Raw genomic sequence first — 22,752 nt, 5'->3', positions numbered from 1 at the left:
TAAGAATCTATGAGCTCACATTCGTAAGAATGAATGAATAAATAATGCATGGAAGTAAGGAGAGAAGAAAAGGAGAAGGGAAGGAAGTAAAAGAGAAAGTTCTTCCTTACAGTAGAATGCCAATTAAAAAGGATTAGGGAGTAAGAAAATTATAAATGAATATAGAGCTGGTGAGAGAAATTTGTTAATGAAAGAGGATATTATATAATCTTAAAGTCCCCTGTCACAAATTACTTATTAACTACAAAAGGAAAAATAACTTTATAGTAGTGAAACCTGGCAGATATCACTCTAATCAAATGGCCACAGCTAACATCACCAATTTTGAAAGAAACCAAAATCAAGATTCTATCATACAGTGAACCGAGAAGACAAAAATCATTAGTATACCTGCCAAAAGTGCACAACTGAAATCTAATCATGAGGAAACCTCTAAAAACTCAAACTTCAGAATTTCTACAAAATAACTGGCCTGTACAGTCTTCAAATCAAGTCAAGAAACACTAAGAGTGGTAGAGCACCTGTTTTGTAAGTGTGAAGCCCTGAGTTCAAAACCCAGTCCTACCAAAAAAAAAAGGAACACAAAGAAATGTTTGAGGAACTGGTTCAGATTAAAGGAGAATAAACTGATATAACAACTGTATCAAATACTTGATCCTGAAGTATTACCCTGAACCATGGGGTGGAGGCAGTGGTGAGTAGGAGTGGGGGAGGTGGCTATAAAGAATATTTGGACAAGTGATAAAACTTAAACAGGCTTGTGGGTTATAATAATAATATTGTATCTATGATTTTCTTATTTTTATTGACTACTGAGTTTATTTTAAAAACAATTAATTCTTAGGAAGCACACATTAGTATTTAAGGATGAGGGAAGAATATTTCAATTAACTCTCAAATGGATCACCCCCTCCATAGATGTGAATTTTACACACACACACACACATACAACTTACATATGAGAGAGGATAATAAAACAAATGGGACATAATGTAAAAAAGTGGCCAGTGTCCTCTACTTATCCTTCCTAGACAGTAAAGAGTGAAATTATAAAAACCAGCTAATGTCCTTTTTCTAGAAATTCTCTAACGGTTCCCCTCAGACTTAGAATAAAGTCTGGTCCACGAGGCAGCCAACAATGTCCAAAAACCTTTTTTATTTTTGGCAGTACTAGGGTTTGAACTCAGGGCCTTGTGCTTGCTAGACAGGTGCTCTACCTCTTGAGTCATGCCTCCAGCCTGCTAACAAAACTTTTGACAAGGATGAAAATGTGCTATACCTGTGCTGTCCTTTACAGTAGCCACTAGCTACTAATAAGCACTTTAAAAACAAGTGACTAACAAGGGCATGAAATGTGGCTAATATGACTAACAAGATGAATCTTTAATTACATTTAATTTAAGTAGCCTGTGTGGGTAGTGGCTGTTCTAGTGGACAAGTATAGCTTTACAAATCCCTAGCTCCCCACCACACTTCAGACTTCACTGCTCATCATGCTCCTTCTTGCCTATGCTTATACTGGTTACACTGGCTTTCTTGCTGTTCCTCAAACACACCAGTCACATCCTAGCTTCAATCTTAACACTTAAAACATACACGTACCCTAGACAGTCACATGGCTACTTCTCTCACTATCGTCAGGTTTCTACTCAAATGGTACCGTATCAGCCAGTATACTCTATCTCTAAGTGCCCACCATTCTACATGCTTCATTCTGCTCTGACTCCTACATGGCATTTTCACCAACAGGCATAGCACCATGTATTTGTTCTGTGTTAGTCTTCTGCATTTCTGTAAGTTTCACATCAGCAGGGATTTTTCTGTTGTAGTCACCACTTAACTCCAGCAATTAGAAATAAAGGTCTTCAAAATTATACTCAAATGTCAGAAACAACCGAAACTTCTTCCTCTGCCATTATCTCGCTGCCCCACCATGTTGGTGGTCTTCTATTTTTCTGTTCATATATCTGCCTGCTAAAACAATGTTTCCAAATATACATTTTCTATTATTTGTTTATTGGTGGGACTGGGATTTGAACTCACGGATTCTCATTTGCAAAGCAGGATGCTTGAGCCACACATCCAGTCTATTTTTCTCTGATAATTTTGGAGATGAGGTCTTATGAACTATTTTCCTGGGCTGCCCTCCAACCTCAATCCTCCCCAATCTTAGCCTCCAAAGTAGCTAGACTTAGGTGTGAGCCACCAACACCCAGCTTCATATATATGCACTTGAAGGGCTTCTAAGTTTTTTTTTTTTGTCTGAAGCATATTCAGTCACAAAAAATATAATATAATTTATATGTGCTTTAAAATTTTTTCACTGAAACTGAAAAATGAGAATGATCTCATTTAATTTATGGGCAACCTCTACTGTATGGCTCAACTGACAAATGCAGTCACTGCTGTTAAACTAATGAGTTAAATATTTACTTAGTCATAAAAGTATGCCTTAATTTTCAAAATCAAATTAATATGTGCTAATACTTGTCCTATGATCACCATTCCACTGCTGAATTACAATTGTAAGAAAGGTAAGGCAGCCTTGCCCAAGCATTTTGTCAGCCACATGAAATAAGAAGCCGTCCCATTCAGTTTTTTATTTTTCAATTCTTATTTATAGCGTGGGCTCACTTGGAACTCGCCATATAGCATAGGCTGGCCTCAAATTCAAGATCCTCCCACCTTAGTGTTCCAAGTGCTGGGATTAGAGCTATGAATTACCACACTCACTCCTTGATTTTTCTCACTTTGCTCACACAGGGGATACTCCCTCAGGAACAGGCATTCTGAAATTGTTCCTTTTGTTTGGTACCCCAGAGATTTTTATAACCCAAAGTTATGTGCCACAGTTAAAACTTGGAGTGGGTGACAGGTTGGCCTTCCGTTCAGGGAAGGTGAAAAGGAGAACCAAGACAGTGCTACCATAGGAATGTTATCAAACAATGTATGTTAGGAAAGAATATAAATGGAAAATTGAAAAATCTAGTTACCTCAACATCTTCCTGACTACCAGTAGACTGTGTATACCAGTTTAAAGACATATGGGTTAGGCATATCTTATATATTATACTGATAACTTATAGTAGTGGCATCTACCAGACTAATTACAAGCTATTTGCCTCCTTTTTCTGCCACCCTCCAATCCATAGAAAGTTTGAACTTTTGTAAGAAATATACACAAGTATTTTTTATATGTTCCAAAAGTGATATTTAGTAGAAAGACTTATCTTTCAATACTGACAAAGGATTACTATCCAGAACATAAACAGCTGCTAACCCTTAAGAGGTAGTCAGTACAGTTTAGTCACTGTAACAAAAAAGCTCAAAAAAACCTGAAGAAAAATGAGCCCAATAAACATATGCAAGATGCTTACTCTTCCTAACAATCAGGGAAATGCAAATTAGTCCAAAATGAGGTATTTTACACATAACGGTTTGGCAAAAATTAAGAATAGCCAGGTGCTGATGATGAAGTAGAACACAAGAAGTCTTATTAATACCACTTTGACAAAATTTTTGAATATTGAACATGTCTTATTCTGCAACCTAGTAATCTTATTCTTAAACACATATCATAGAAAAATTCTTGCACAAAAATCTATAGCATTTTAATAGCATAATAACAAATGAACAAATAAACCTGGAATGTCTCAAATGACCATCAAAAACTGGGTACACTGTGGCAGATACATTCAATGAGATAGGGTCTCACAATATAGCCTGGCCACTAATCTAAGAGACAGTGCAAATGAATGTGAGGCAATCAGTGGCAAAAGATATTTTTAATACAATAGGGAAACATGAACTTAAACTGAGTATTAGCCAATATTACAGAATTGCTGCTGAGTGGTGGTAGAATACGTACGGTAAGGGAGGCAAATGCCTTTATTTCATAGCAATGAAAACTTAAGTACTAGGGAGTTAAGTATCATGATTTCTACAAACTACTTTGTAATTCCTAAGAAAGAAACTAAATATGGCAAAATATTAACATTTGTTAAGGCTAGATGATAAGCATAGGGACCTTTACAATTCTAATTCATTTTTCTGTATGTCTGAGAGATTTCCCAACTGAAAAAGGCAGACAAAATAAGATCTGAAGCTAATGAGTTAAAATATTCTTTCCTTTACAGTTAAGTTTCATGAAAGGAGAATGGAATGCTATGTTGAGGAAGGTTTTGTTCTGTTACTTGTAAGTCACAACTCAAAATTACCTCCTTAGATTAAGGAAAATAAAATGAGGAGTTGAAGATGAAAGGATTCATTAATGGGAACCAATAAAGAAATGGGCATGTGAACTAAACAGAACTTTCTCAAAAGAAGAAATTCAAATGGCCAAAATACACATGAAAAAATGCTCACCATCTGTAGCAATAAAGGAAATGCAAATTAAAACCACACTAAGATTCCACCTCACCCCTGTTAGAATAGCCATCATCAGCAACACCACCAACAGGTGTTGGCGAGGATGCGGGGAAAAAGGAACCCTCTTACACTGTTGGTGGGAATGTAGACTAGTACAACCACTCTGGAAAAAAATTTGGAGGTTACTTAAAAAGCTGGACATCGATCTACCATTTGATCCAGCAATACCACTCTTGGGGATATACCCAAAAGACTGTTACTCCAGAGGCACCTGCACATCCATGTTTATTGCGGCACTATTCACAATAGCCAAGTTATGGAAACAGCCAAGATGCCCCAGCACTGACAAATGGATTAAGAAAATGTGGTATCTATACACAATGGAATTTTATGCAGCCATGAAGAAGAACGAAATGTTATCATTCGCTGGTAAATGGATGGAATTGGAGAACATCATTCTGAGTGAGGTTAGCCTGGCTCAAAAAACCAAAAATCGTATGTTCTCCCTCATATGTGGACATTAGATCAAGGGCAAACACAACAAGGGGATTGGACTATGAGCACATGATAAAAGCGAGAGCACACAAGGGAGGGGTGAGGATAGGTAAGACACCTAAAAAACTAGCTAGCATTTGTTGCCCTTAACGCAGAGAAACTAAAGCAGATACCTTAAAGCAACTGAGGCCAATAGGAAAAGGGGAACAGGTACTAGAGAAAAGGTTAGATCAAAAAGAATTAACCTAGAAGGTAACACCCACGCACAGGAAATCAATGTGAGTCAATGCCCTGTATAGCTATCCTTATCTCAACCAGCAAAAACCCTTGGTCCTTCCTATTATTGCTTATACTCTCTCTACAACAAAATTAGAGATAAGGGCAAAATAGTTTCTGCTGGGTATTGGGGGGGGAGCGGGAGGGGGTGGAGTGGGTGGTAAGGGAGGGGGTGGGGGCAGGGGGGAGAAATGAACCAAGCCTTGTATGCACATATGAATAATAAAAGAAAAATGAAACAAACAAACAAACAAACAAATAAAATAAATAAATAAATTTTAAAAAGAAAAAAAAAAAAAAAAAGAAAGGATTCATTAATGGAACAAGGACCTGAAAGAGATAAGAATGAATGACATCTGCATTCTAAGTTAGCATTGTAAAGGAAGAAAATCCTTTACTCTGAAAAAGAAAGAAAATAAATATGACTAAATTTATGATGTAGATGAGAGGAAGTTTGAAAATGATGACTGATGAATTAACAATAAAGTAATTTGCTGAGAGGTATGGCCAAAAGGGGACAGGAGCTTGTGAAGAATGGTATAGTTTGAAATAAGTACTGTGGGGAATGGGAGAATTAATCAAAACTAATATAAATATGCAAGGAAGAGCACTGTAAATATAGCTTACTGTCAACAGTCTCATGAACTATGTAGTAACTCTTGGCTTATATGAGTACAAGATACAAAATAGCAGAGGAGGTATACTTATTGAGATCAGAGGTTACTGGACATCAAATAGAGATCTTAATAAAGCAAACCAGGGATAGCATGAGAAATGAAGTGAAAGAACTAGTTGGTTAGAAGGATAACTGAAATTTTAGACATATATTGTACAGGTGAAGAGATCTAACAAAGAGAATCAGCTGCCAGGAAGGAACCTTATTTGCAAGGTTTCTTTGCCCCTCCCCCCACTTTTTTTTTTTTTTTGAGATAGGGCAGCCTGAGATTCCTGGGTTCAAGTGATCCTCTTCTTGTCTTAGACTCCCAAGTAACTGGGACTACAGATGTGTGCCACTACATCCAGCTGGAACCTTCCTCTCTATCAGACTTTTAAAGTAAAATAATCCTTTTCTGTAGTGTGATTTAAATGTGTTTTCTCCAAGGGGTAAAAATTAAAATGAATTCTTAAGTTTTTATCTGTTACAAAACTCAGCAGACTTTTGGCCTATGTCTCAATATAATGGTAGTTATTAGAAATGTCACAGATAATTTAAAATAAGAGTAGATGTTTGCCAGGTATGGCAGCACACACCTGTAATCCCAGCACTGGGGAAGCAAAGGCAGATGCTCTAGAATTTGATGCCACCCTAAGCTACACTGTGAGTTCCAGGCCAGCCTGGCCTATATATCAAAAAACTTTGTCTCAAAACAAAACAAGTTTAAACTCATGATTGACTTTGGTCAATTAAGAGCCAATTTTAATAACATAATTTTGATTCATAGCCTAATACACTTTCTATAGCAGCAACATCCATGGGAGTATGTTGTACATGCTAATGTAATTTCATGTTGCAGCAGATATCAATGACTGCTACAACACAGCACTGCTTTCACTTTAAAGAATTTTATATCACTGAAAGTACAGTGTTATGAATATTAACTATGATCTCAGTCTAAGAATTATTTAAGCACTAGAAGCTAACAGAGCAATGGCTATCATTTTAAATTAACATACTTTAACCTTATTTTAAAACAAAAGACTGGATCCAAGGCTGCTTATCTTGAACTTTTGTGAAATATACATCAAAAAAGCTTTATTAGAAAGTCACACAATAAGGGCTGGGAATGAAGCTCAGTGGTAGAGCACTTGCCTAGTACACACAAGGCCCTGGGTTTGATCTCCAGTACTGGGGGAAAAAAAGTAATGCAATAAATAAAATTTTAAATTCTCAATATATCATGTCTTTCTTGCTGGTTATGCTAATCGTGAACTTAAATGACACTTTGGGATCAAACTGAGAGGATTAAAAATGTCAATGACTAAGACCAAACTATTAAATTTGTTTTTAAAATAATAACACAACTGGGTGCCAGTGGCTCATACCTATAATCCTAGCTACTTGGGAGGTACAGATCAGGAGGATCGCAGTTCCATATCAGCCATGCAAAAAGTGAGACCCTATCTCAAAAATACCCAACCAAAACAGGGATGGTGGAGTAGCTGAAGCTATAGAGCACACCTGCCTAGCAAGTGTGAGGTCCTGAGTTCAAACCCTAGTACTGCCAAAAAGATAAAATAAAAACATTTGGCTAGGGGTGTAGCTCAGTGATAAAGCATGCACACACTCCTGGGTCCTAACTCCAGTCAATATGAAAAGAAAAAGTGGAATTTTTAAAGGCATGTGCAGCAGTCATATACACCACTATTAAAAATAGTATGATGTGTACCACTGACTTTGTTATACTGAAACTAATTCCACCAAACAAAACAAAGCTGTTCTGTAACCTAAGGAAAAAAACATACTCATCACTAGAATGTTCTGCCACTTCCACTGCATTTCCTGGGGGTTGCTATGTTTCCACAAACCCCATAACGAAAAAGGAAACTATAAATATACTTACTTTTTCATTTTTTTTGAGTTGTATTTGACTTGGTAAGCTGCTTGGATTAATTTGTCTGGACCACCATCAAACTGATGTGGAATGACCCTCTGAAAGTGCTAAGATACAATAAAAGGAAAAGAGAATCATTTAGTGCCATTTATTAACTAGTTAATAGTAAATCTAAAGACATATAAGAAATCATGAATTGACTTACCTGTAACATCCCTTCCATGTCAAGTTGCATTAATTCTGCCTGGTTCGTTTGAAGAAGTGCTAATCCTACTCGAAACACTATTTCTAAACCCTGATGAAACAAGTAAAACCGAATTTATTTTACTCTTCCATCGACAAAAAACTAATCATTCACAATAACGTATTATTATTATTAGTAGTAGTAGTAGTAGTAGTAGCAGCATTATTGTAAGGTGAACATTTACGGATCTAAACAAGTAATTTTTGTAAAGAGCCACACAACAAATATTTTAGGTTTGATGAGCCATATGGTCTCCTCATAACTATTCAGGTCTGCCATTACAATTGTAAAGCAGACATATAAACAACAGGTGAACAAATGGGCAGGACTGTGTTCCAAGAAAACTTTATTTATAAAAACAGGACAGATTTACGTGAACTGTAGTTTGCCAACTTCAATCCAAACTAATTTAGATAGATAATACAAACTGATCTTCCCAAGAATAGTTAATAACAGTTAACACTGGGTTTCAGGAATAGACAAAGGATCACTGGCACATGTCACTGACAAAAGTACAGCATGGCAATGTGTTCACAGAGTAGAAGAAATTCAAGTACACAAACTACACTTCTTACTATTTGGGGAACAGATGCACAGCAACAGTGTTAACCGTGAGGCAGATTTTACCTCTTACTCTCACTGTATGGGTCAGGAGGTAATAAAGAGGTTTGATTAAGAGGATAAGTTCCAAAATTTAACTGCCTCCATTTGAATGTTGTCTGTTGTCTCACATGTGTATGCTTACTCAATCTTTCTGAGTCTCAGTTTCCTCATCTATCAACTAACAACTATGTATAGTAATACTGTCTATCTAATAAGGTGTTATAAGGTTTAAGTGAGATTATTCATGCAGGTAATTTAGGAGGGCACAAATGGTCTCCCTTACCGCCCTACTCATTAACCCAATGACCCCTTTGCTCTGCTCTTGTTTCTATTGATGCATTACCTCAGACATAAAGATATCAAATATCCTTGTGGCAATTGGTAGTGGAAAAGTTGTAAGAAAGATAGTCAGAAACCAGGACGACGCGTACATTGAGGTATGAAAGCTCTGGGACTGAAAATGTACAAAGAGCTCTGGAAGATGCTCCTGAAGAGAAGAAAAGAAGTAGTTAGTGGACTTTTTTTTTTAAGACAGGGGTTTGAACTCAGGGATTCACACTTGCTAAGCAGGTGCTCTACTGCTTAAGCATGCCTCCAGCCCAAGAATTAGTTAAAACATAGTAAAATCAAGTTTTAAATCAGCTCATACATACATTAGATTAGCCTATATCAAACACACACACACACACAGACCAAGAAATGATACAGGAAAGTACAGATGTAGGAATGCAAACATTCAGGATAGTGGTTACTATCTGGGAAGGGAAGACGAGGAAAAGATGAGTTGGAACTTTAGGAATATCCACAGATTTTGATTTATTAATAAGAAAAATAACTTATAGCCAGATTGTATTTAAATCAAGCACCCATCCACCATACACACTGTGTTGAGTGGGAATGTGACACATGTTTATAATCATTTAATCTTATTGGTGGGTACATGGTTCTCTGATATTTTCTACATTTTTCTGTTAATGATAACATTTCAAAAAGTTAAGGAACTGCTTTGCTAAAATACTTTCAGGCACTATCTACCACTGAATGTCTATCCTTACCTTCCTATGGAACAGGAACTCCAGTAATTCAAAACATAAATGACACACTAACTGAAAACATAACACCAAGAGATGAAAAAAAACCAAGCTATTTCTGAAAAAAAAATTTAAACCATTTCAAGAACTATTTTGAATTTTTCTAAAGCATAAAAGCATTTTACATATATCCCATTCCTCACCCACACCCAGAAATGATACAGAATTTCATAATTCCAAGGAACTCTCAAGATGGCTCTCATGCCAGGTGAATAATTAACTTATATTCTAAAATTCTGCTCATTTAATTGAAATTAAAGTAAGAATATTTACACCTTTATATCATAGAGATAGAAACTTATTTATACATGTTTACATATATGTATATATATAAATTAAACCGAGAAAGGTAAAATATTTTCAAAGGTATTTTTCACTTGATTTCTTTACTCTACTCCTTTTCTCTTCATCCTTATGCAATCACAAGACAATGTGAATCTTAAACTAGCAACAGAAATGACTGAAACATTATGGGGAAAAACAGATACAGGCTAGCCAAAAATCTGAGATAAAAAGGGAAATTAGAAGAAAGGACAGAGAGACAGTATAAACAGTCTCAGAGTAAACGGCTGACTGATGACAGTATTATAAAGTCGTAAGGCTTTACAGCTCAGACTACTTAAAAGTAACAGGCTACAACAAGATATAAGGAAACCCATGCATGTAGATAAGTTCATGGTACATTTGGTACAAATGCTTAAAGTTTGAATAAGAAAACTATAGTCAAGTTTCAGACTGTGATTACTTGTAGATAACACGTCATTTGGGAGCAGGTCTAATTGAATTTAAATGACCAACAAATGATCATGTGATGAAAAAATGAATTTTTTCAACTGCTTTAACACTTTTGACATTAAACTTAATCACTGAGCTCAAGACGATGGAAAATATAAAACTGCTCTTTTACCTGTATCATGCATTCAAACTGGTACATACAAAGGCCCAGTTCTGCCATACTTGGTTTAAAAAGTTCACGAAGCCTATAATCTTGCATTAATTTAACAAATACACAGAAAGCCTCTTCTTCTGGCATCTGCATTAAGAGAAAAAAAAAAACACCAAGGAACCATAGTAGTTTTACATAGTTCGCAGGCTTGTATAGTTCTGTGATATACAAATAAACCAAATTACATTTAAGCCAGGTATCATTCAACCATAAACACTGTTTTGAGTGGCCACATGGTACAATGTCAAGAGCCAGGAGTGTTAGTACACATCTATTATCCCAGCAGGAGGATCAGGAGTTTGTTGCAAGCCTGGGCTACACAGTGAGACTGTGTCTCAAAAAACCAAAGGGGCAATGTGACTAAAAATCAGGAAGCTCTAGGCTACCATTCTGAGAATAAGTTAGACAAGTCTTACAACCTCTGAGACGAACCACTTCAACTTGCTTCATTCATTCATTCAACCAATAAATATTCATTTACAGCCAGATTTTTTTTTTCTGGATATAAATAGGTAAACTAAACAACAACAATAATGAAAACTATAATCTTTACTCTCAAGGAGCTTGAACTTTCTAGGGGGAAGGAAACAGACAATACATGGAATAAATCAACGAATATATATGTCAAGTGGTGAATGCCATGGAAATAATAAAGTAGGACAAAGGGAATGTTGGGGAGACACTGTTATTTACACATGTTAGGGAAAGTCTCTTGATAGGTAAACTTTGAGCAAAATCCTAAATAGAAAGAGGAAAGAACAGTCCTAGAAGACAGAAAAGAACAATGGCAATCTTGAGTGCAATTGTGCTGGCAGGCTCAGAAACAGCCATCCCTCTTGAAGAAAGTAAAGCAGTATTTAGCAGATGCCAAGTGACAGAATGAAAAAAATGAAATCATATTAAATTTATTTTGCTTAACAACAACAAAAAGTAGTAATAGACAGGGACCAGTGGCTTATGCCTATAATCCTAGATACTTGGGAGGCAGGTATCAGGAGGATTGCATTTGAAGCAAATCCTAAACTAATAGTTCACAAGACCCTATCTCAAAAAAATCCCATCACAAAAAAGGGCTGGTGGAGTGCCTGTCTAGTAAACCCCAGTAACCCCCACCCCTCCCAAAAAAAAAAAGAAGTAGTGAAGGCTAGGTTATGGAGAAGACATAACAGGGGAAGCGAATACATGGGCTTTATTTTTATTTTCTCCTGGTACTGGGGATTGAACTCATGGCCTCACACTAGCTAAGCATCAGCAAGCACTCATCTCACCACTAGAGCCACATCTGCAGTTCTTCTGCTGTTTTAGCTTGTTTTCAAATGGGGCCTCCTGCTAACTTCGGCCCAGGCCAGCCTTGGACTTCAAGCCTCCTACCTCTGCCTCCTGAGTAGCTGGGACCACAGGCCTGTGCCACCACAGCTGCTCCAAATGCACAGGCTTTAGAGCCACTGCAGTTTTTAACTTTTACCTTAAGTGAGATGGACAGACTTGCGGATTCTAAGCAGAAGTGTTATGATATGACGTAAGTGCTAAAACGCTTAAGTTTTGAAATTATTTGCAATTGGGGTTTAAAGGTACAATTATATATTTTACGTTTACATCACTAGGAAATTATATCAAATACCATAATGAATGTGAAAGCTCTATACAGAGCTACAAAGACATTCAAAATATTTAGGCAAATAACACCTAAATTGTTAAGCCATCTTTCTCTAACTATATGTCAATTTCCACTCACTTACATTACACCATAATGTGTTTTGAAAGAGAACACCCCCCAAAGGATCCCTAGGCATTCTTCCTTCTGAAGACTGCTACAGATAACTACATTTGTCCTGTCCATGACAGCCATAGAGAAGAGCCAAGAGTTCCTCTTGCTAAAACTCACATTTCCTTCCTTCCTCACAGCAGCCAGAATTCTGCCATCTCTGTTTATCCTACTAAGCCTTACAACCTCATTGATTTATGTTAATAACTCCAAGAACCCCAAGATCATAGGAGTCTGAATCTTCACTGGTTTTATGACTCTCCTAATCCAACACCATCTCCAAACTTCTAGTGATATCCTCAATCTCTTTCAAACATTTTTCTCTTCCTTTAGGTGAAATCTGGCTCTGTTATAAGATAAAGTGGTTATTTTCTCTTCCATAGTACTGAAGGGTCCAGGAGTTAGCAAGGTGTGTGTCCCTCTTTGAACTTCACAGCCACTTCCACAGAATGAAGGTGGAAGAAGAGGAGGAGGAGTTGAAATCTTATTTGATAGAAGATACTATTGTTATATGTCATTTTAATACTCTTCCTCTTTCAAAGTGCAAACTAAAATATTACTATTCAAACTATTCCTAGGGAAAAATACCCAATATCCACTATACTTAACTAAAAACAAAGATGATTTTTAAATTTTCTAACCCAACCTTAATAAAGAATTTAGATACTTGTATTAACTTACCTGCATAAGCAATAATCCAACTATAAAAGCACTTCCTTGACAGTAACCAACCTCACGATCCACTAAAGAATATGCCTAAAAAGTAAAAAATGGTGTTCAAAATATTTTGACATGGTATATTATACCTTCCTTCTCAAAACCTAAAGATGGTGAGGCAGGTACTTTAAAAGTCCATTTATTTTTCAGAAAAGCTCTTGCTTACTTATTGTATTGTACTTATTTGCTTACTTGTTATCATATAAATATTTAAAAAACAAGTGAAGTGTTTCCTTATATAAAATTTCTTTTGACAATTTCTCAATTAAAAAGTGGCAGCTCATAAGAATAAAGAAAGGAATTTATACTTAGGAAAGCTGACAGAGCTTTAAAATAAAGTAAAATTTGTATGTGATACAGATAAAACAAGAATAAAGGTAGGTAAAGCATTGGCAAGACTGAAATTACTTAATAAGAAATCAGTATTTCACAGTGGTAGCCAAAGGAAAACTATGGGAAGAGAAAGGGCAACACTGAAGAAAAAATTATAGTGGCAAGGGTACAGCCACAGGCAAATTCTACTGGCTGTCTAAATGCAGCCATGACAGAGAAAACTATATCCCATGCTATGAACCAAATATAAAGTGAATTACAAATTTTCGTAGAAGATGTCTCTATGGTCTGTGATAATAGGCTATATTATTTCAGTCAACAAATGCTGAGTAATATGATGAGTTTTCTAATCAATTCTCCAAACTACACAGTAATGTAGCATCAGAATTAAAGCATAAACTATGCTAAAATCAGTGTCATTACCAAAGCAATTGATTATTATGATAGGAGTTTATGCTTCATCTTGGGAAATGTGTAACACCAATCTTTTGAGAATTCATTTCATTTAGAAAAAAATGAATAAACAGAACTTACCTTCATTACATTAAATAAAACCTCCTGTCCAAGGCTATCCTTTTCCTTAAAAAAATTGTGTTCAGGATAAGTTCTAGCAATGTCCCTTCGGATCAATTTCTCACAAGGTGAGGTCATTTTCAGAAGTTCTGAATACTGATCCTTAATTGGCATACTTTGTGCACTGCATAAAAGTTGCCAAACTATTGCTCTAAAGTGGTGGGGTATCCCTTTACGAACAAGTTCCTAAAACATAAAAATAAGATAAAAATCTTTAAATGAATTATTTAACTCTTAGACCTTGTATGTCAAAGACTTATGCGGGGAGTTATAGTGGAGTAGAAAACTTTATCAAGTTTGTAATTTGCAAAGTTAGGAGGGCAGGGGGTGGGGGGAGAAATGGCCCAAACAATGTATACACATATGAATAAAGAAAAAAAACAGGTATCTCAAGCAATTAAACTAGAAGCTTTGAACCTGTATTACAGAATTTCCTGAATTTATGTATAATTTATGTGTAAAAATTAAAGACATCATTTATAAATAAAAAAAAAGTTATGAATTTTTTGGACTTTTGAGATAGGACCTCATTCACTATGTAGCTCAGTCTGGCCTCCAATTCCCTAGGTGCCCCAGGCTGGCCTTGAACTCATGACCCTCCTGCCTCAGCCTCCTGAGTGCTGGAACTGTAGGTCTGCACCACCACATCTGGTAAGGAATCATTTAAATCTAAGATTTGGTACACGAGTATAGCCCGTTCTGATCAGGGGACTACACAGCCATGGTAAATTCTGGTAGTGTCACTGAGAGTGTGACCTCTGAAGGTGTAAACATTTGACAGGGTACAGAGCTACGACTGACTGCACCGTGCCATCACATTTCAAGCACTGCTGAAGGCAAAAAAGTAAAATGTTATCTCAACTTTATTTCTAAATCTACGAGAAAACTAAGTTCCAAACTAATTTTTGACTATGTTTTCCTGTATCTGAGGGTCTCTAAACAAGTGATACATATAAATCAAAACTGCTATGAAGCACAAATAAATGAAACATAAAGCTAACCTTTTCATTATATAAGTTGGAAATTATTAGAATATGTTTTTGGTTTTCTTTCTTCTTCTTCTAATCCTCTATTAATCTATGGCTGACACTCTTTGGGATAAGACAAAGAATTTTAATAAAGAACATCAATACCTTAACTTGCTTTTCTTTCTTTTTGCGCACATCATCCCATTCGTTAACAATTCTTCCCCAAAGAATCCAAGAATCTTCTTCAAGGTGGCTGAGGTTGCTGGAGGCTGATGAACTTGATACAAGAGAGGAGCCACTGTTTCTTCTTGACCCATTTACAGATCTTAAAGACTTACTATCCGTCTCTAACAATCTAAAACATAATTAAAAATTGCTCAAGACACTATCACAGTGAAACTAGGTGAAGTAGTGATATTTAGAGCCTCACTACAATAATTTAGCCATTATTTCAAGAGGTAGTTTTAATAATATACATAATTTTAGTAATTTTTGCTTGGTATCCATAAAATAACTGCCACGTGTTTTTGCCTATACATAGCAGTCTCAAATTCTGAATTAACAAGTTATGTTAAAGATCCTAGTGCTATTAGCCCCATTATAATTTCCCTTTATCTCCATTAAATTCAGATTAGGGAGTCAGGCACGAGGGTGTATGCCTGTAGTCATAGCTCCTGGGGTGGTTGGGTTAGGAGAATCAGTTGAGCCCAAGAGTTTAGACCAGCCTGGACAACACAATGAGATCTCATTTCAAAAAAACAGAAAAAAGTTCAAATTAAGGAAATTTTGAAAAAAGTGGTTAGATGGGCTTTAAGAAAAAAGAACACATATCTAGAATACAACAAATTCTATGGAACTCATATTTACAATGTGATCATCGCTAAAAAATGTTTTTAAAAGGACAAGTCACAAAACCACCTCTATCATTTGTCTCACACATCCGTGACTAATCTGTCCAGACTATTCATAATTCTAGATTCTCCTGAAAGATAAAAGACAGGGGCAAAGCAGGCCCATAGTCCCACCTAGTAACAAGAGTGTACAGCCAACTAGGAGCTTCCTCCTTTAGACAGGAGGACTTAAACCCACTCAATCACCAAAATTCAGTCAATTAACTGCTACTATTTATCACTGGGCTTGCACTGTGAAACAGGGATATTTTTTTTTTCACTCTTAAGATCCCTGTTGACATCTGAGTTTGCAAGCCTGATTGATAACTTCTATGTGTTAAGGTAATTTCAAAGATCCATCCCATGATATCCCATTGAGCCCTTCATTTCCTTCACATTTGCACAGGCTATAAAGGTTGGAAAATGTGGCTTTGTCTATAAAGATGCAGGTTATAAATCATTCAAATAACAAGGGTCCTGAAAACATACTTGTTTATTTAACATGGTTACTACACTTCTAGTAACTCTTTCAAAAAAAAGTCATCTGCTTAGGATACTAATTTACGAATATTAAAACTGAGAAAAAAAATGAGTGAAATCCTATTTTACAGATTATAGAACCACTCTTTGACAGCCAGATTTACAGCATACACATTTATACCCCTTACAGCATTTATCCCCATTTAAGTATATTAACTGTTCATTGAACTGAAATAAAAATCATAGTCCCATATTTTAAAAAATATTCCAAGTTCAACATATGCCATACAGAATAACATAACATAAATTAACAAATTTTATCCTTATTTGAGAAAAAGTTAACATTTTCATAGTAACAATAATTTAGATAAAGTTTCCCAAAAAACTGTGAAAAATGCTTAAAAATGAAATATTATTCCAAATAAAGACATAATATATAAAAAGATGTTGTAATTGCCTTATCTTACATCGTATGCAATTATTACACAAAATGGATGACAGGCCTAAATACGAAAGCTAAAACTAAGCATGGTGCCCATGGCTTACGCCTGTAATCCTAGCTAGTCAAGAGGCAGAAAGTGTTTGGCAATTCCATGTGAAGTAAAAATTCACTTCCATATGACCCAGTGAACTAAATAAAAACACATATCCAAAAAAGACTTGTTGGAAGTTCATAACCTTTATTCATAATAGCTCCTACCAGAAACAGCCCAATGTCCAGAAACATAAATGAGCAAACAGTGGTATATTAATTCATCACAATACTGCTCAGTAATAAAAAGAAACCAGCAATACACATATCAACATGGATGAATATTTCAGACATTAGGTTGAATGAATGAAAGAAGCCAGAGGCAAAAAGAGTACATACTATAGGGATTCTATTCATAAAAAGTTCAAAAACATAATATAGAAGAAAATAGAGTAAATCCTCATGACTCTGAGTTAGGTAAAGCCATCTTAAATATGAATCCAAAAGCACAAGTGACAAAAGAAAAATAGATAAATTGTAATTCATCAAAATAAACATTTGTATACTTTACACCATCAAGAAGGTGGAAAGAAGGGATGGAGGAATGGCTCATGTGATAGAGTATCTGCCTATGAAGCATGAGGCCTTGAGTTCTAACCCTAGTACTGTCAAGAAAAAAAAAAAGGCAAAAAGACTGCACACAGGAGAAAAAAATATTTGCAGACCATAAGGGACTTGTATTTAGAATTTTAAAAATCCACTCAGTTATAAAATGGAAAAAAGAATTAAATAGTTCAAGAAAGATACACAAATGGCCAATAAACACATAAAAGATGCTCCATAGCACAAACCATCAGGGAAATGCAAATCAAAACCACAAGACACACCAGGATGGCAGAATCAAAAGGACAAATAATAGCAAGTGTTTGTGAAAATGTGGAGACAATGAAATTCTCACAGAACAGTGGTGAAAATACAAAATGGTGCAACCACTTCAAAAATCAGCCTGGTAGTCCCTGGTAATTCTGGCTAAACACAACATTACAATATGATCCTACAATTTCATTCCTAGGTACATATCCAAGAGAAATGAAAATTTATGTCCAAAGGACCAAAAACCACATGAAAAAATGCTCACCATCTCTGGCCATAAAGGAAATGCAAATCAAAACCTCACTAAGATTCCACCTCACCCCTGTTAGAATAGCCATCATCAAAACCCCACTAACAACAGGTGTTGGCAAGGATGTGGGGAAAAAGGAACCCTCGTACACTGCTGGTGGGAATGCAAGCTAGTGCAACCACTCTGGAAAAAAATTTGGAGGCTACTTAAAACTCTAAACATAGACCTGCCATTTGATCCAGCAATCCCACTCCTGGGGATATACCCAAAGGAATGCAACACAGGTTACTCCAGAGGCACCTGCACACCCATGTTTATGGCAGTGCTATTCACAATAGCCAAGTTATGGAAACAACCAAAATGCCCCACTACTGACGAATGGATCAAGAAAATGTGGTACTTGTACATAATGGAATTTTACTTAGCCATGAAGAATAATGAAATCTTATCATTTGCAGGTAAATGGATGGAAATGGAGAACATCATTCTGAGTGAGGTCAGCCAGGCTCAGAAGACCAAAAATCATGTTTTCTCTCATATGTGGACTTTAGATCTAGGGCAAATGCAGCAATGTGGTTGGACTTGGATCACATGATAAGGGGAGAGCATATACAGGAGGTTATGGGGACAGGTAGAAAACCCAAAACATGAAAGTGTTTTATGTCCCCACTCCAGAGTAACTAATACAGAAACCTTAAAATGACAGAGGTTAACATGAGAAGGGGATCAGTTACCAGTGTAACAATCAGTTAGAGATGAATCAACATGGGTCATAACACATGGGTATACAAAAGCAATAGTAGGAATCTCTATGTTTAGCTATCCTTAACTCAACTAGCAAACATGCTTTGTCTTTCTTATGATGCTTGTGTCTTTTCTTCAACAAAATTAGTGATAAGGGCAGAACGGGACCTGCCTGGAACTGGGGGGGGGGAAGGATGGGAGAGGGGGGCAGGGTGGAGAAATGACCCAAACATGTATGCACATGTGAATAAATGAATAAAATAAAGTCTTATACACAAATACTCATAGCGGCATTATTCATAGTGGCCAAAATTGGAGCAATCCAAATGTCCATCAATTGATGAATGGATAAAAAATAACATATGCCCACACAATGGAATACTATGCATCCATGAAAAAGGAATGGAGTTCTGATACATGCTACAACATGGATGAAACTTGAAAACATTATGCTAAGATAAAGGGGCCAGGCACAGCCATTTGGGATTTAGCTTAGTGGTAGGGCACTTGCTCAGCAAGCATAAGGCCCTGAGTTCAGGTCCAATGGATCAATTCTTGCTAAGAACTGGAGCAGGGAAGAGGAGAGAAGGAAAGGCAGTTACTATAAATGGCTATGCAGTCTCTTTTGGAGTGATGAAAATGTTCTAAAATTGACTGTGCTGACAGTCCCACAATTCTGTGAATACGGTAAAATCAAATTATACACCACACATGGGTAAAAGATACCACATAAAGCTGCTATAAAAAAAGAACAGGTAGTATATGTGATAAAAATCAGAGCAGAAGTTTTAGGACATTGCACTGCTAGAAAGGACACAAAGGAATTTCTGGGATGGTGGGAATTTTCTAACACGATAGGATTTTTCTAAGTCTTAACATGCATGTGGGTTATACACAAGTACATATGTACATATATGTGTGTATTTGCCAAAACTCAAACTGTATACTTAAGAACTATGCATTTCTGACTGTAAATCACTCACCAAGTTTTATAAAGATACATAAAAATACTGCCTGTTAATGGTGCTGAAGACAAGAACTGAGAAACGTGTTCCTTTTTAAGGTAAACCCATTTTTAATAATTGTAACTGTTACTTTGTAAAGGATTATTTTTTATATATTTTGTAAAGGAAAGAAGATATAAACATTACTTCATATAATAAAATGAGTACACAAATTTCTTCATCATTCTAGCAAATTTTAGAATTCTCTAAAGGAAAATTTTAGAATTTTTATAATGAAAGTCTTCCTGAGAGTGTTGAAAAACTTTGCAGAAGCAATAGTTGATGTCACCAACTCTTCCTAGTGAGCTAGTCATGCTACTTAACAGTTTGTTCAAAGACAAACTGAATATACAATGTAATCCCATATAATTATAACGGAACTTAAAAATTATTCTCACTAGCAATGGCCACATAGTGACATCATAGCCACAATGTACTACTCATGTATTTGTGGTTATGCTGGTGTCAAAAAAACCTACCACACTGCCAGTTGTAAAAATGTATAACACATATAATTTTGTACAATAGGTAATAATGTTGCAGGTTTTTTGTATTTACCACACTATGACTTTTATTGTTATTTTAAGGCATACTCATTTTTTTTTTTTTTTTACTAAAAAGTTAGTAACTTTAAAATAGCCTCAGACAGGCTCTTCAGGAGATTCTCCAGAAGAAGGCATTGTTTCAGCCTTCTTGGAGTAACAGCACCAAGTGTGCCATTTCCCCTGAAGACCTTTCAGAGGGACAAGATGTGAAGTAGAAACACACAGACTCCAATGACCCTAACCCTGCACAGGCCTGAGTTATTCAGTGTATGTGTCTTAGTTTTAATTGAAAAAAAGAAGTTTAAAAGTAGTTTTTGTATTTAAATAAAACAAAGTTTATACAATAAGGAAATAAAGAAAATATTTTTGTACAGTTGTACAATGTGTTTGTGCTTTCAGCCAGGTATGATTATAAGATAAAAGCCAAAAATTAGAGCACCTGCCTAGCAAGCATGAGGATGAGTTCAAACCCCAGTGCCACAAAAAAAAAAAAAAAAAAAATTGAATTACAGCCAAAAATTGAAACTATAGAGTCTACTGAGGAAAAACATCTTAAGATAAATCTAGTTTGCGTAAGTGTAAATTGTCTGCAGCAGTGTAATATCCTAGGCCTTCCATTCACTCAGTAGAAACTTCTGGTTCTGCAAGATTTATTCATGGGAAATGCCCTACACATGTGGCAGTCTCTATCTTTTAAACTATAATTTTATCGCACTTCTTCTATGTTTGGATACATAAATAACATTGTATTATAATTGCTTACAGCATTCAATACAATATCACACTATACAGGTATAGCCTAGGACCAACAGGCCAAACCATTTAGGTTTGTATAAGAATACTCTACAATGTTTGCACAACAATATCACCCAAAAATGCCTTTCTTAGAACTTACCTTTAGTCATGGCATGCAGGAAAAGCATTTACATATTCAAGAATACACACACTTCATAAAGCATAAAGAAACTAAAGCTAAACACATTGCCACTTTAGAAACAGCCTTATTATACAGGAAACATGAAGTTCCAACATCTGATAATGGTACTCCAAAGAAAAAGGATATGAATATGGTAGGAAGAAGAAAATAACTTATCAATTGAATGACTGGTAAAAGAGTAAAAACAGACTTTTTTAGTTCATTTGGGCTGCTGTAACAAAATACTTTGGGTAATTTATAAACAACAGAAATTGACTGCTCGCAGTTCTGGCAGCTGGGAAGCTTAGTGTCTGGTGAGAGCCCTGTCATCATAACTGACACCTATGCCTCCTTGCATGGCAGGGGGCAAAGTTGCTCCTAAAGTCCCTTTTATGAAGGTGCTAAGCCCCCTTCATTAAGGTGGAGCTTCCCAAAGACCCCACCCTCTGTACTAACATTAAATTTGGGAAAATTTTGACATAGGAATCTGGAGGGACACAAACTTTCAAAGCACAGCAAAGCTACATGCTTATCTCAGAGAGGGTCATACTCTGTCATAGCAATCATGCACACAAATTTTTGTCTTGGATCAACAGAAAAAACAAAGTGAGAATTAAGAGAAAATGAATTGGCATAGGAAGCAACTCAGAAACAATACAACAATAACAGGATCTTTTTAGTTCTGAAGAACGTGCTTCTTAGCTTGCTTTGTTTTTAAGATGACAGCTCAGAGAAGGTGAATACATTCCAAAATTCTGACCAGAAACTAATGGTTTGTCTATATTTTGGATATAGACAATTAAAAAATTAAAAACAGTCCCTAGAAGAGAGTTCAACTGAGGAGGGCTCCCACGCCACCGCCAGACAGCAGCCGCCAGACGGCTTGGGAAGACGCAGACCACAAGGTGAGCTAAGCGGCACGCGGTACTCCCACAGACAATCCTGGGCCAGATCAGCATAGCCCCCTGGACAGACTGACCCCCACCCAGGGAAAAAAGAAAAAAAACTGAATAATAAGCAATAATGGCAAAAACGATGCATAGCAAAGAGGGCAGGGCGCCCTGAGTGCCGAAGAGGTGGGGAGGGGAAATCCCTCACAAGCCGGCTGGAGAAGGCAGGAACAGCAGCACACGCCCAGCAACCAGGAGCCAGAAAGCTTGTAAAAGCCAAGGTGGGAGGAAAACTCCACAGGAGAGGGGGAAAGACCCACTTCCCACATGATCTGTAAACTAACACGCAGGCCTGAGAAAGCGGGTGCAGTGTCACCTCCCCCAGTGTGCTTAGAAAGGGAAAAGTCTGTAGCAGCGGCTCACGCACAGAACTCTGAGTAAACAAAGCCTGCAGGGCCAGGTGAGTGTTAAGCTCACCTCTGAGATCTGCATAAAAAAAGCCTCCAGCAAGAGCAGGCTGACAGCAGCAGACAGGTGAGCCACAGCCTCAGATAGACATTCACAGAACTGTCTCCAGACTCATTTTTTTTCTTTCTTCCTTTGATGAGACAACAACCAAACTACACCTGCATGCTGAAAAACTTACTGAAACTGTACTGCATTTGAACTTGGGACACTTTGTGGTGGTTTTTTTGTTTTGTGTTGTTTTGTTTTGTTTTGTTTTTTTCCCCTTTGATGAGACAACGAGAGAACTACT

The 22,752-nt window shown here is 36.4% G+C and overlaps 1 protein-coding gene across 7 annotated transcripts in view; it reads right to left on the bottom strand.

Annotated features, from left to right (window-relative positions):
- The window catches only part of Evi5 (ecotropic viral integration site 5), a 195,695-nt gene that overhangs the window by 116,302 nt on the left and 56,641 nt on the right, over nucleotides 1-22,752 (bottom strand). For 5 of the 7 annotated variants that reach the window (XM_074076472.1, XM_074076466.1, XM_074076469.1 and 2 more), the window contains 7 exons: nucleotides 15,097-15,286; nucleotides 13,925-14,149; nucleotides 13,022-13,096; nucleotides 10,537-10,662; nucleotides 8,882-9,025; nucleotides 7,897-7,986; nucleotides 7,701-7,798 (listed from right to left, as the gene is read on the bottom strand). In XM_074076472.1, the coding sequence (XP_073932573.1) occupies nucleotides 7,701-7,798; nucleotides 7,897-7,986; nucleotides 8,882-9,025; nucleotides 10,537-10,662; nucleotides 13,022-13,096; nucleotides 13,925-14,149; nucleotides 15,097-15,286 (948 nt within the window). The remainder of the gene's footprint in view (nucleotides 1-7,700; nucleotides 7,799-7,896; nucleotides 7,987-8,881; nucleotides 9,026-10,536; nucleotides 10,663-13,021; nucleotides 13,097-13,924; nucleotides 14,150-15,096; nucleotides 15,287-22,752) is intronic. The other 2 variants (XM_074076468.1, XM_074076471.1) reach the window with 2 other exon arrangements.

The sequence above is a fragment of the Castor canadensis genome, chromosome 6, assembly GCF_047511655.1.
Source record: "Castor canadensis chromosome 6, mCasCan1.hap1v2, whole genome shotgun sequence".
Lineage (NCBI taxonomy): Eukaryota > Metazoa > Chordata > Mammalia > Rodentia > Castoridae > Castor > Castor canadensis.
The sequence above is the reverse complement of the archived record's forward strand: the minus strand, read 5'-3'. Positions and strand labels throughout refer to the sequence as shown.